This window comes from Hibiscus syriacus, unplaced genomic scaffold, assembly GCF_006381635.1.
Source record: "Hibiscus syriacus cultivar Baekdansim isolate YM2019G1 unplaced genomic scaffold, ASM638163v2 tig00111817_pilon, whole genome shotgun sequence".
Taxonomy (NCBI): domain Eukaryota; kingdom Viridiplantae; phylum Streptophyta; class Magnoliopsida; order Malvales; family Malvaceae; genus Hibiscus; species Hibiscus syriacus.
In genome coordinates, this window is record NW_024063188.1 from 270,298 (window position 1) to 283,989 (window position 13,692).

The 13,692-nt window shown below is 33.7% G+C and overlaps 1 protein-coding gene across 1 annotated transcript; it reads left to right on the top strand.

The window, feature by feature from the left end:
• Positions 1–5,104: 5,104 nt before the first annotated feature.
• Positions 5,105–12,444, top strand: LOC120171240 (subtilisin-like protease SBT4.15). Its single transcript, XM_039178976.1, has 12 exons — positions 5,105–5,191; positions 5,264–5,358; positions 5,435–5,532; positions 5,612–5,758; positions 5,853–5,958; positions 6,048–6,558; positions 6,639–6,742; positions 6,830–7,054; positions 7,143–7,251; positions 7,334–7,547; positions 7,636–8,193; positions 12,284–12,444. Exons 1-12 carry the CDS (start codon positions 5,105–5,107, stop codon positions 12,442–12,444), a joined length of 2,415 nt encoding a protein of 804 aa, XP_039034907.1.
• The last annotated feature ends 1,248 nt before the right edge of the window (positions 12,445–13,692 follow it).

Below are 13,692 nucleotides of genomic sequence, written 5' to 3' on the forward strand. Positions count from 1 at the left end.
AAGGGTAAATTTCCAGAAATTATTCAGTGTGTATCGATGCACACAGGTAGGCATCGCCGCATGGGAATATCGAAGCTATTTTGTGTACCGATGCACCCATAGTGCATTGATACACCCCTAAAGGAAAAATAGAATTTTGGTTCATTAATTTGCCTAAGTTATTCATACCAAGTTATAAGGTTTAGGCTTCTGATAATCGTCTTGAAAATTATGTTTATGTAGATACTGAGCCTAAACAAGTTCCATTGAGCCTAAACAAGTTCCGAAATAATCAAAGAATTGGGATTGAATCAAAGCAAGACTAAGGTGAGTGCAATTTAAATTGTACTTATGTGATTGATCAAACATTGGCTTGCAATGAGCCATTGACAGAGTTACTATGGTAAGAAGTAACTTATAAAATGTTATGTGATTATTATGTGTGCATTAGTACATAGAAATTTATGTATTTTATTATATGTTACATGATTTACATGATTACGTGAAAATGTAACATGTGATATATGTTATATGATATGACATGCGAGTTTACATGAACAAATAAGAAATGATAAAAGCCATATGAAATGATCTACGTGAATACATGCACTTGTGATACATGTGATATGATATAAGATATATGGTTACACATACATGTGGTATGTGACAGAAGAGAAAGAACAAGTGATATGAAATGTATAAATGATAATGCCCATGTGATATGATATGAGAGCTAGTGGTATAGTTGGCATGCCAAGAGTTGAGGGTTACCTATATTCTACGGAACAAATGGACAGTTTACCTATGTTCTTCGGAATATATGGACAATTACATAGGTCATTCGGAACAAATTTCATATGCCCCTAGTGGGACCCCATACGAGCTGTGATGACAACATTAGTGCACAACCTTAATGCACTCACATACCTTAAGTTCTCAATAATGTACATGGGCTTATAAAAGGTTATCAAAGGTAATTGCATAATTATATGATGTTATGTGTGTTTCTTTGTGATATGATGAATGTGTTATATGATATACAGAAATGTTCTATAGTTTTATTATATGTTTATATGCCTCACTAAGTCAACGACTTAGCGTGTGATTGTTTCACACGTAGGTTTTGAGAAGAGGAAGATTGATAAAAGTTATGCAAGACAGGTCAGTTCCTCCTTTCCAAATATCAGATCATAAATGTATAATATGTATTTTGTAATAAGGAAAGTGGTTGGCATGTAAATAAGGGATTAAATCCGATATGTTCTAATCGGTTTTGAAAAGTCATACGATTAAGTTTTGTAATGTTTTAAATGCATCTATGAAATTGATAAATTTTATACGGATGAAAGCTTAGATTTTTACGAGTTTTATGAATGTTTTACGAAAGTCATTGTAGCAGTACTATAGCAGTGCATCGATGCACTGTAGCACTGTTCATGGTACTGTTCATGGTACTGTTCATACCGTATAGTATTGTTCATAAATACATTTTTGCCTTAAATTTTTATAATGAAGCATAATTTAATAGTATATTATTGTATTTTCTTAATATGAGTTCAAATGTTTTGATATTTTATAAGAATACTGTTTTAAAAGTCAATGTGGCATCTCGGACTCATATCCAGGTTGAGTACGGGCTGGGGTGTTACACCGAGGCTCACAACGAGAAGAGATTTTTTTTTGATCTAGGTACGTATCAGACATCAATCAGAAATTTGATTGATCCATCTTGATTCTTTTATCGAATTGAAATTATCCCAACATTTTTACATGCATTATTGTTGCCCATATAAAGAACTCCTATATTTAGTTCTACTAAATCAGAGAACCACTCCCGATTAGGAGACATATGATAGGTGCAACCAGAATCTAATATCAACTCATATGTATGAAATGATGACGATGAAGCAACAAATGATATATAAGAGTTATTGACATCATGATCTACAATACATACATCTAGAGAAGATTTTTCTTTCTTCTTCAGCTTCGAACAATCTTTCTTATATGGTATTTCTCATGAAGAAAGACACATTCATCTTTTCTAAGTTTGGACTTCAACTTTGATCTCCCTCTCCTATTTGAATTTTGACTTTTTGAGCGACCTCTTACCAGAATGGCCTCCGTTGCTCCATACTTGTTATTCTTCTTGGTTTTCTTCCTAAGATCATAACTATATAAAGCAACGGTTACATATTTAAGAGTAACTTTACGGTTACTATGAAGTAACATCATTTTAAAGTTATCAAATTCATCTGGAAGAGATGACAAAAACATTAAAGCCAAATCTTCATATTTGAAAGTTTCATCCATACTCAATAAATCTGCCACTAGCTCATTGAAGACAATGATGTGTTCATTCATACTAGTTCCTGATTGGTAATCAAATCCGAACAATCTTTTCTTCACGTGAAGACAATTGTAAAAGTTTTTCTTTAGGAATTTTTCCTCCAATGCTTTCAACATCTTACTTGTGGAAGTCTAGTTTTTGTAGCTATACCTCTACTCCTTGGAAAGACAAGATCAAATCATGTTGCACGTCAAACGATTCATTGTTTCCCATTCTTTCTCCTCTATATCTACGACCTTTTCTTCTTCAATGGTGATGTCTAGACCTTGTTGGAATAAAACGTCTAATAGGTCACCTTGTCACATGCCAAAATATCGGATCCATCGAATAACTCTACTGAGAAGTTTGCATTTGACATCACCTTTCTCACCGGTTTGGATAAAGAACTTAATGTCTCAATTGATCCATATTTTTTTTTCATTTTAATGCCAACGAACAATATTCAACTGCATGAACTTGATATTTTCAGCAATGAGGCCACCATATTACCTCAATCGAAGCTTTGATACTAATTGTTGAGGAAATCCAGTTATTTCCCACATTAATGTAATTTCAAAATCGATCTAAAATGTCAAGATCAGAACTACCAAAGTTGCACATCAGATAAACCCATCAAACTATTGAATATTGAAACACAATAGAAAAACTCAATAAAGAACAATAATGGAGAGAACGAACCAAATTTACGAGGTTCAACGAAATATCATCTACTCCTCGGGTACCACCAACGGATGATAACTTCACTATTAAGAAAATATTACAACAAATGAAATTCGTTAGAATTTCTAAAATTTTACAAAGTGGGAGAATTAAGAAAACAAATGGGAGAGATGTTTTTTTGGATGATTTCAAATGAGAATGCTTAGGCTTATTTAGAGTTGATTTCTAAGGACCAACCTACAAATAACCTAATAATTTAAGGACCAAAGATTAATTTTCCCATGTAAAAAAGTTGACCACTTATCAACTTGCTAACTTGAATCAACTTGTAACATTTGGTATCCATTATAACTACTTGTCAACATGAATTCTTTGGTAGTAACATTTGAACTCTTGTCAATTTTGACCAACATTTGAACTTATCAAAATTGTAAGTTTGTAAAATTACAAGTAAAGCACATAACATGCTTTGGGATAGATTCCTCTAATAAATAAATTTTAGTATATAATAAATTTTCAGGTTTATATCCTCATCCAACAAGATGTTTATTTCCAGGTTTTGTTGAGTTTCTCACTATAAAAAAGTATAAAATAATTATCTTATTTTTAAAAAATAATAAATTAATTCATTTTCATTAAAAGTTTAACTTCATATGACTTAATATTTAATAAAATTAATATAATAACAATAAAATTGTGATCGGTAAAAGAACAACAAGAAAAATATTACAAAAACAAGCAAATGTTAAGTGAAAAAAATATAATTATACCTTCTAATAGCTCTTCCTTCGAGCGACATTCTGTGAAAATTGAAATATAACTATAGTTTGATCAAGGATATATGTATATTGGCACCTAACTTAGTTTTAAGCAGTAATTTGATATTTGAAAATTTTGATCTAATTAAATATTTGAACTTGCTTTTAAGGTTTAACTTGATCCCTAAAGTTTTTTTATCCAATTAGATAATTAAAATTAACCTTTAAGTTCAATTTGGTACCTAAACTTGATTTCATGGATTAAATTAATTTTTTTATTAATATGAAATAAGTACAAGATAATATCTATTCAGAGATAACTCTCAATCATTTGGCATTGAACGCTTATTCCCCTAGCATTCATGGCGCTCAAACTCAGAAACTCAAGAAATAACAACAAATTCTTCTCCACCAAGGTCGCTTGGTTCATGCTTCAAATTGATTTAAGTAAGTCATTTACTGTGATTAGGGATGGACAAGGGTCAGGTTGGGTCGGGTTTTTGATCAACCTGATCCGACCTGACCCGAAAATATATACTCTCCACTGAAAAGTCGGACTGAAAACTCAATCCGACTTTTTGAGATAAAACCCGAACTAAACTCGAAATAAATATATTTATAAAAAATATTATTTTTATTCAATTAAAATAGGGATCTAATTGAGAAAATAATATATATATGATTATTATTACAATTTTTTCTAAATATATAAGGTAAATTTACATTATTTTTCAAGTTGAGTCGGGTATTTTTCACCCTAAACCCGACCCAACCCGAACATATTTTTAAAAACTCAACCCCACCTGAATCTAACTTTTTTTAAAAATCCGACTCGATCGAGTCAGATTATAACCCGTCAAATTCGGGTCCTGTGTTAATCCCTAACCGTTTAGATAAAAAATAGAATTTGAATCAATGAGTAAGGTTCGAGTATCAATTAGGTCAAAATTAAATTTAGACATCAAAATAAACCTAAAAATCAAATTTAAATATCTAATTATATGAAAAATTAGATATATAATTACATCTAAATAAAAATTCAGGTATCAAAATATATATTTATTTACTTTATCAAATTTAGAGAACTAGGAACGAGCAGCTTACTAATTTGAAAATCCCAAGAAAAGAGCCAAAAAAATCTGACATTTAAAACAAAATTCATTCTATTCATTCATATTCTTTTCAATTAATTAGTCAAAGTATAACTGACCATACTTTACGCTCACAGATCATCTCTTGCATGCATGCGTGGAACTAAACAACCTCTCCCATGATCTTTTCCCCCCCACCATATCATCTATTTATAACAAACAAAAATGGACACTCATTTTATACTTTACACATCACTGCAGTAACAATGATTCTATATTTTGCATTTGCTTCTTGTTTTCTATGTCTTGCAACAGCCAACTGTGTTGGAGGATCAACAGAAAATGAACGAAAGGTATATATATATTTTATATAATCCCTTGCTGATTTCCTTTTTGATGTTAATACGTGTACTGTTTGATGACAGCCATATATTGTATACATGGGAGAAGTGCCAGAAAATGGAGCCAGGATATCGGCCATGGATGAACATCATAACCTGCTGCTTAAAGCAGTTGGAGAGTAATACATATGTCTGCAGATTAAGTTTTTGTTTATACTGATGAATTATCTCATTGGGATGGTATTGTTCTTGTAGTGAGGATTTAGCAAGAGAATCCAAAATATATAGCTATCGAAAAAGCATCAATGGTTTTGCGGCATGGCTTTTACCGGATGAAGCAAAGAGACTATCAGGTATGTATGTATGCATGCATGTATGTATGTATGTTTATTATTATTTCATTTGTTAATGAATAATCAAATTGTTTTGCAGAGGAAGACGGAGTGGCATCAGTATTTGAAAACACAAAGCGCAAACTTCTTACAACGAGATCATGGGATTTTCTGGGAGTGACTGAAAGTTCAAACAACATCCACGGCAGTGTTGAAAGCAATATCATAGTTGGTTTAATGGACACTGGTAAATTTGGTTATCTTTTATTTTCCTTTTTCGGAAATATTAGAATAATCTTATTCCGAGGTAATGATGCACGGTTTAATCATAATGTCGTTAGGTATTTGGCCGGAATCTCCCAGTTTTAACGATGCAGGTTATGGACCTCCACCAGCTACATGGAAGGGTAAATGTGATAAAGGAGCCAACTTCACTGGTTGCAACAAGTAATTTCTCTAAAAACACCGAGAATTACATATTCTATTGATGCTAAAATACTCCAAATTCTGATGTTCAAGCTTTTCAACATGAGCAGCAAAGTCATTGGTGCAAGATATTATCATCTAGAAGACTTTAGTGGTGGTCCTGATGAACCGACTCCGGTTGACACTGACGGCCATGGCACTCATACCGCCTCCACTGCTGCCGGCATACCTGTGAAGGGCTCCAGCTTAAATGGCATAGCCAAAGGAACGGCTCGAGGTGGAGTGCCATCTGCACGTATAGCCATGTACAAAGTTTGCTGGAGCGAGGGATGTAGCGACATGGATGTACTGGCTGCGTTTGACGATGCCATTGCCGATGGAGTGGACTTGATATCCCTTTCATTAGGAGGTGACTCCACGGGCTATTTCAATGACTCTGTAGCTATAGGAGCTTTTCATGCTATGAGAAAAGGGATCTTGACATCTTGTGCCGGAGGAAACGGTGGTCCGACGCTTGAAACGGTTATAAACGTCGCACCATGGATTTTGACTGTTGCAGCAAGCAGCATCGATAGGCAATTCATCTCAACTATTAAGCTCGGCGATGGCACAATAACTTCTGTACGCTTTCAGTTCTTTCTTGTAAATATCTGCACTCACATATAATCGAACTAAATCTGGTCTCATACGTCAAAACACAGGGCTTTGGAATCAACACATTTTCAATGAAAAACAAGATGTACCCTTTCACAGATGGAGCACATGCAACCAATGTTACTGGAGATTTTTACTATGGAAATATCAGGTATATATTAGCAGCAGGTAAATTTAACAAATATGTTTCTCTTTTCGCATGAGACCTCTGATTTATTGCGTTTAAAACCGATTAAAGTGCTTGCGATTCCGGAACACTGGACAAGGACAAGGTGAAGGGGAAGATCGTTTATTGCCTAGGGGTTTCCGGTCAGGATGATAGTATCAGGATGCTGGATGGGGCAGGAACCATAATGGCCATTGATGAACTAACAGACCATTATTCCCTCGCTCTTATACCTGCAACTGTTGTGGTCCGTAGCAAGAACGGCGATAAGCTCGATCGATATATTAACTCCACAAAGTAAGCCTTCTTTTTTCCACTTTCGGAATCTTTGATTCAACAATGAAAAAGCTTACGGATGGTGGTGAAATGCATTCAATGATGCCAGGAACCCTGAAGCTGTCATATATAAGACTAGAACAGTTCATATGGATGCTCCCTTTGTGGCTTCTTTCTCTTCTAGAGGGCCCCAGTTAACAAACAGAAACATTCTCAAGGTCAATAAATCAATCTTCTCGCCTCTCTTTGTTGTTTATTTCCCTTCATTTTGGTTTTAACTCAAAATTTTCCCATGGCCAGCCCGATGTTACTGCTCCAGGACTAAACATACTGGGTGCCTACACGCAACTGACCTCGATAACCGGCGATCCAACTGACCGACGCTATTCGGCATTCAACATTATGTCCGGCACATCTATGTCTTGCCCCCATGCTTCAGCTGCTGCAGCGTATGTGAAGTCTTTCCACCCGGACTGGTCGCCGGCTGCAATCAAGTCGGCTCTCATGACTACCGGTAAGACTTCCACATCACACCAAGCAAATAGATAGATGATCCAAATTTTACTTCCTAATTCAATCACCATACCATTTTCTTGCTTCAGCAACACCGATGAAAATCAAAGACGAGTTCGAAGAACTAAGCTCGGGATCGGGTCAGATAAATCCAACCAGAGCTGTAAACCCTGGACTGATCTATGACATTAACGAGAGTTCCTACATAAGTTTCCTTTGCAAAGAAGGGTACAATAGAACGACCATTGGCCTACTCATCCGAGGCAAGCACAAATACAACTGTTCCAGTTTTAAACCTGCATTAGGCTTCGACGGGCTTAACTACCCTTCCATGCACATCCATCTCAGCGGTACAGAATCGAGAATTTCAGCTGTGTTTTACAGGACTGTAACCAATGTTGGAGGTGAGAATCTTGAGATCAAGGCAAAAGTGACAGCTCCCAAGGAACTTTCCATTGCAGTTATTCCAAAAACAATGAAATTTAAAAGGAAACACCAAAAGAAATCTTTCAAAGTTTCGGTGAAGGGCGGTTCGATGAAGAATGGGACAGATATCCTATCAGCTACACTTGAGTGGAGGAGCAACAAAGGGCACAGTGTTAAGAGCCCTATAGTTGTCTTCAAACAGCACCATCGTTTTGATTTTGGTTCCTTTCCTTGATTTGTATATCAGAAATCGCTTCTTTCATAAATCGATCACCATAGAAATATTTTGGAGAAAGCGATCAAGGGCGTGCCTTGATGTTAGCAACAAATGAGGCATACATTTTGTAAGAATGAAGAGAAGGCAAATAAAAATAATGTAAAATACAAAATCAATCAGAATTTTTCAATAAAAGGATGAAAAACTAGCAGCATATTTTACAAAACATCAGCCATGTTTGCAGCTAATGCAAACTATTTTACAGCCCTGTTCCAGGTTAAGCTTATGGAACAGGGGGAAAAGGTCCGCTTCTTCATGGGTTCTCTTTAATCACGAAAATGCCCAAACTTTTTTCTGATAAGCTCATTGTTGCTTCGAACATTGTCCTTTCTTCATTTTTGTTTGCGTTTCTAAGTTTGGTTTTTCATTCTAGCGTAAAGATGATATCTTAAACAAGTTGAATCCTCCAACGTTAAGGGGAAGGGTAAGGTACTGGAATTATGGATAAAGGCTCTTCTTGCTTAAAAATTGAAGTAATTCACTCTTAACTTTAAAATGCTTCATATTTTAGATTAATGTAACGCTTGGGTGGCCTAATGTATGTGCTCGAGTGTTTATGGTTATTTAGCATGTTGCTTGGTACCCAATAATGGTTTAATGATTTTTTCAATGTTTGATCCATGTTTAAAGGTGCTAAAATACATATTTGACGTTTATTTTACATTTAAAAGGTCTTGGGTGAAATTTGAGGTCATTTAACTTAGATAATTTTTTCAATAGTTTCGAAATTAAGGATCAATTTTGAAACTATTTCGATAAAGGTACTTGAAGCTTTTGAAACCTACCCTAAAATTTCGGTGAGGTTCAAAATTAGCCTCGGAGTTTCAAAACTTTAGGGTTATTTCAAGCTCCATCGGCTTGTTTTGTGCCACCTCCGTTAAAATGGGTCCATTAGACTCCCTTGAGGTCCCCAACCCTTCTAAAGACTAGGATAAGGTTCCAAGTCTTAGAAATACTAAAAAATACCCTTAAGAGTTAAAGGTTCGAATTAGTACCCTAATTGGGCCTAATAATTGATACCTTTGTGATGCCTAATAAAGTTATGACGTGAGATTTCTTGATAAATTTTAGGGTGGAAATTAAACTCTAATAATAATTCTTTGATATTAGGTCTTAATGCTAACAAATGGGTTAATGATAAATAAGGATTACTTTACTTAAGTTTTTACTCATCTTACTAATATCAAGTTTAGATTTGTGTCAATTTTTATTTATATTTTGATAAATTATTTTCAAACTCATGTATTTTTTTTTTAATTTCTATTATTACATATGTACCAAACATGGGTTTCTTCATTATTCAAGTCCCTCCGCAGAAGTTACAGGAAATTGGTCTTGGATAAATATGGTTTTACCCAAGAGGAGCCCTCCAAATCTTAGTATATAGTGTTAGACACTTAATCAAGTAAAGAAAAGCAATTAACACAATAATATTGTCGAAACGATTTTTCTTTTAAAAAATAAATTTAATTTTTATGGGATTTAAAAAAAAATCTCGTTTCGAATAGTTTGGCATTTTCTTAAAATAACACATGGTTCGAGGAGTCGTCACAAATCCTTGATTAGGGTTGTCATTTTAATAAAAATATTAATTTTAATTAAAACAACAATTTTACGGTTTACGTTACCAAAAAGTTGAGTTTGGGAGTCGATTACCCGTGGAGAAGAATTAACACCCCCACAACGCCCTAAATCGGTACCTAGTCGATTAATTACTTGTCTTCGCAATGAATCTTACAAGTTCAAATTTAATTTAATTCAAGATCCCATACAAATAATATTCTTTGAATTTTAGGACGAAACACAATAATATTTAGTTATTTCCTATCGAGAAGAATCAATCTCTCATGCCTTAAAACAATCAATTCCTACTCCAATTGAAATAAAGAAATATTACAATTCTAAAGTTCATTATTAATTCCAAATTCAAATACATCAATAACAATAAAATAAAATAAATAAAACAAATTAAATTTAAGGCTTCTTTTTAAACACATTCCTTGAATTTTAGTACGGAAAACGACAACATTTAATTATTTCCTATCGAGAAGAAAATTCCTCTCATGCCTTAGAGCAATCATTTTTACTCCAATTGAAATAAAGAAATATTACTATTTCCTTCTAAAATTTATTATTAAATCGAATGCATAAATGATGATAAAATAGAAATTAATTAAATATGAATTAACAATCCTTTTAGAAAGAAGAAGGATATTCGATCATTTAAAGACGTCGAGATCAAACATTTTATAAGTTCTAATGATCTTTTCTCGAAGAATTTAAATAGAAGAACATTTATTTTTCCTTCATTCTCAAATTTTAGGTGTGGTTGAATTTTAGGTTTCCACTTGACAGGATACAATTTCATTTTAAAATCATCAGAAGTAACATTCTTATACATTAAGACAATCACTTCACAATAATCGTAAAATGAAATAGTATTACTCTTAATCAAATTATTCCGATTCGAATCAAGTCGTGCTTTTGAGGGTTTCATATAGTTTAATATGCAATTTAATTAAAGGATTCCAAATAAATAAATAAAAGAATCTAGATCTATAAGTGATCATTTGCACATGTATAATATTTTGGAGCATACTTTAAGCAATACATTAATATTTTATCTTTATCTAATGAAATTAATGTATATACCTACAAACATCTTAAAATAAAAGTTGACAGGTACATTTCATAGTAATGAATTAAATAATCTATTATGTTAAATTTAATGTAAGAGAGCTAAGGACAAAGAAGTATTTATAAAATGAATTAAATAATCTATTATGTTAAATTTAATGTAAGAGAGCTAAGGACAAAGAAGTATTTATAAAATTAATGCAGTAGGAAAGTGCCAAACATGTATTATGTATTAAAATTAAATGTAAAATGTTCATCATTATCAAATTATAAATTAATATAGGTATACACATCAAAGCAACATACAATGGTGACCAAATTTAGATGATAAGTAAATTTCGGGTTATAACAACAAATTAAACCAATCCATATTTAGTTATGAAGCACAAAGATCACATCATATCATCACTAGAATCATGTTTTATCCATAAACAATCATGTGATTAAAATGAAAGTTTTGAAATAAAACATGTCAAATGCATAAACAGGAAAGAACTTGAAACATATAAACCTGGGGACAAAAATAAAAAGTGGTCAAATTACAAGCGAAATGTAAAAAACATAAATTAAAATGAGCTGGTACATAGGACCAAAATGAAAGGTACACAAAGTAAAGGGTCAAATTTGGAAACCTAAAATACTAGATTAGGGGGCCAAAACAAATTAAATAAGAACTGGATGGACTCTTACCCGCGGTATCCCATGCGCTAAGAGACATACTGCCCTAACCTCTAAACGCTACCGTTTTTCCAACGAAATACATGTGGTATTTTGGGTAAAAATTTACCCTAGCCCCCATTTTCTTTTATTCTCAACTGCTCAACCCCATCTCTCATTATCTTCTTCGATGAGAGGGCAAAGCCTTCTCTGGTGACGCCCAACTAGACCCGACAAGAGGCCGACGACTCTCTTTAGGCCCTATAAAACTTCTATTTCCAAACCCTAAACAAACCGAGCACCAAAACAATGAAACCCGAACACCAAATCCAGATATTTCAAAAATAATACCTTCGATTCTTGAAGGGTTTGGCTTTGGTGAAGTGAGGACACCAGATCTCCGGTGAAGGACACAAGCTAAGTCCTATCTTTTTCTTGTTTTTTTTTCAAACTCCTTCTTTTCTCTATTTTTTTTTCGAATCCAAAAAACCCCTTATGTTTTTTTCGAATCCCCCTCGATCTCCCCCTCCCTCTGTAACCGAAACTTCTCCTCCTTTTTAATTGAAACTTATCAGCCATTTTATGGATTTGGTAGTGTTTGGTGAGTCTAGAACTGAGGGGAATGATTTCCCCTAAAACCACATTCAAAGATTTAGATTTTCTAGGATTCTAAAAAATTTTAATGGGTTTTGGTTGATTTTTTTACTGTAAATGATATTGTTTGACTTGTTTTGTTGTAGATCACGATGGTGAAGTAGTTGGGGATAACCTCAGCAACAGTGGCACTGGCGGTGGAGGCTTTGGCAGTGACGCGGCGCTAGTGAAACCATTGCTTGCGGCAGCTGGAAACCCTAGGGTTTCAAATGCTTGTGGTTTTGGGTTTTGTTGGGATTGTGGTTAGGTTGGTTGGCCTCTTGTAATTGGATGCAACTTGGTCTTGTTGTAATGGGCCTATAATAAAAAATAAAAATAAATAATAATAATAATAATAATAATAATAATAATAGTAATAATAATAAATAGTAACAAGAATAGGAAAAAGATAAAAAAGACAACACATTTTTGTTCAGTTTCATATTGACATTATCTCAAATGAGTCTGACAAATGACCCAAAGGATTTAATCATCATTCTCGAAATACTTACTGATGGCCTGAAAGACTTACCAATTTTGGAAATAGTTTACTAGTTAAGAAACTTTGGAAATTGCTTTCTTGCTTTTCAAAAATTTCATTTTCTGAAAATACTAATGAGAAACTTTGAAAATTGCCTTCTCATTTTTCAAATTATCACATGAAAGCATCTTGCCCGAAGGTCTTATAGATGGCCCGGAGGACTTATCATCTTGCTCGAAAGATTGACAGATAACTCGAAGGATTTAATCATGATGCTTGAAAGACTTACTGATGGCGTGAAGGACTTACCAATTTTGGTAATAGTTTACTAGGTAAGAAACTTTGGAAATCACTTTCTTACTTTTCAAAAATTTTCATTTTTTGAAAATACTAAATGAGAAACTTTGAAAATTGATTTCTCAAATTTCAAATTATCACATGAAAGCGTCTTGCCCGAAGGTCTTATAGATGGCCCGAAGGACTTATCATCTTGCTCGAAAGACTGACAGATGACCTGAAGGATTTAATCATCATGCTTGAAAGATTTACTGATGGCCCGAAGGACTTACCAATTTTGGAAATAGTTTACTACGTAAGAAACTTTGGAAATCGCTTTCTTACTTTTCAAAAATTTTATTTTCTGAAAATCTCAATTTTAAATTATATGAAAACAACTTAATGGCCAGGTAACATGCCCCACTTCAAAGTAACACTTCTTTTGTGGATTGAGCCCCTCTGTTCTTCAGGTTCTACCTCTTTAAACATTATTCCCTGTATTTGAGGTTTCACTTGTTGGGATTTTGACATCATGAATCTTCTATTTTCATTGGAAGATCATGATGCCCCTTTCTATCCTTGACTCAATTACGCTATCAAATTTGTTTTTCTAGGACTTTACTATTAATTGATGCTTGAATGGTTTGCTCTACATGGTAAGCTCTTCTCAAATTCATGTTCTGCCCCTGACACTCAAATTTGTGAGGCTCATTCTTGATGACTTTTCGGGCTAAACCTTGTTATCTCAACATGATATGG

What these genes read in the sequence shown, in the direction of transcription:
- LOC120171240 (XM_039178976.1), top strand. Translation starts at nt 5,105, where the DNA reads ATGATTCTATATTTTGCATTTGCTTCTTGTTTTCTATGTCTTGCAACA. An exon ending in AACTTCACTGGTTGCAACAA is followed by an intron (nt 5,959 to 6,047) that starts GTAATTTCTCTA and finishes CAACATGAGCAG; the next exon opens with CAAAGTCATTGGTGCAAGAT. An exon ending in CGATATATTAACTCCACAAA is followed by an intron (nt 7,055 to 7,142) that starts GTAAGCCTTCTT and finishes CAATGATGCCAG; the next exon opens with GAACCCTGAAGCTGTCATAT.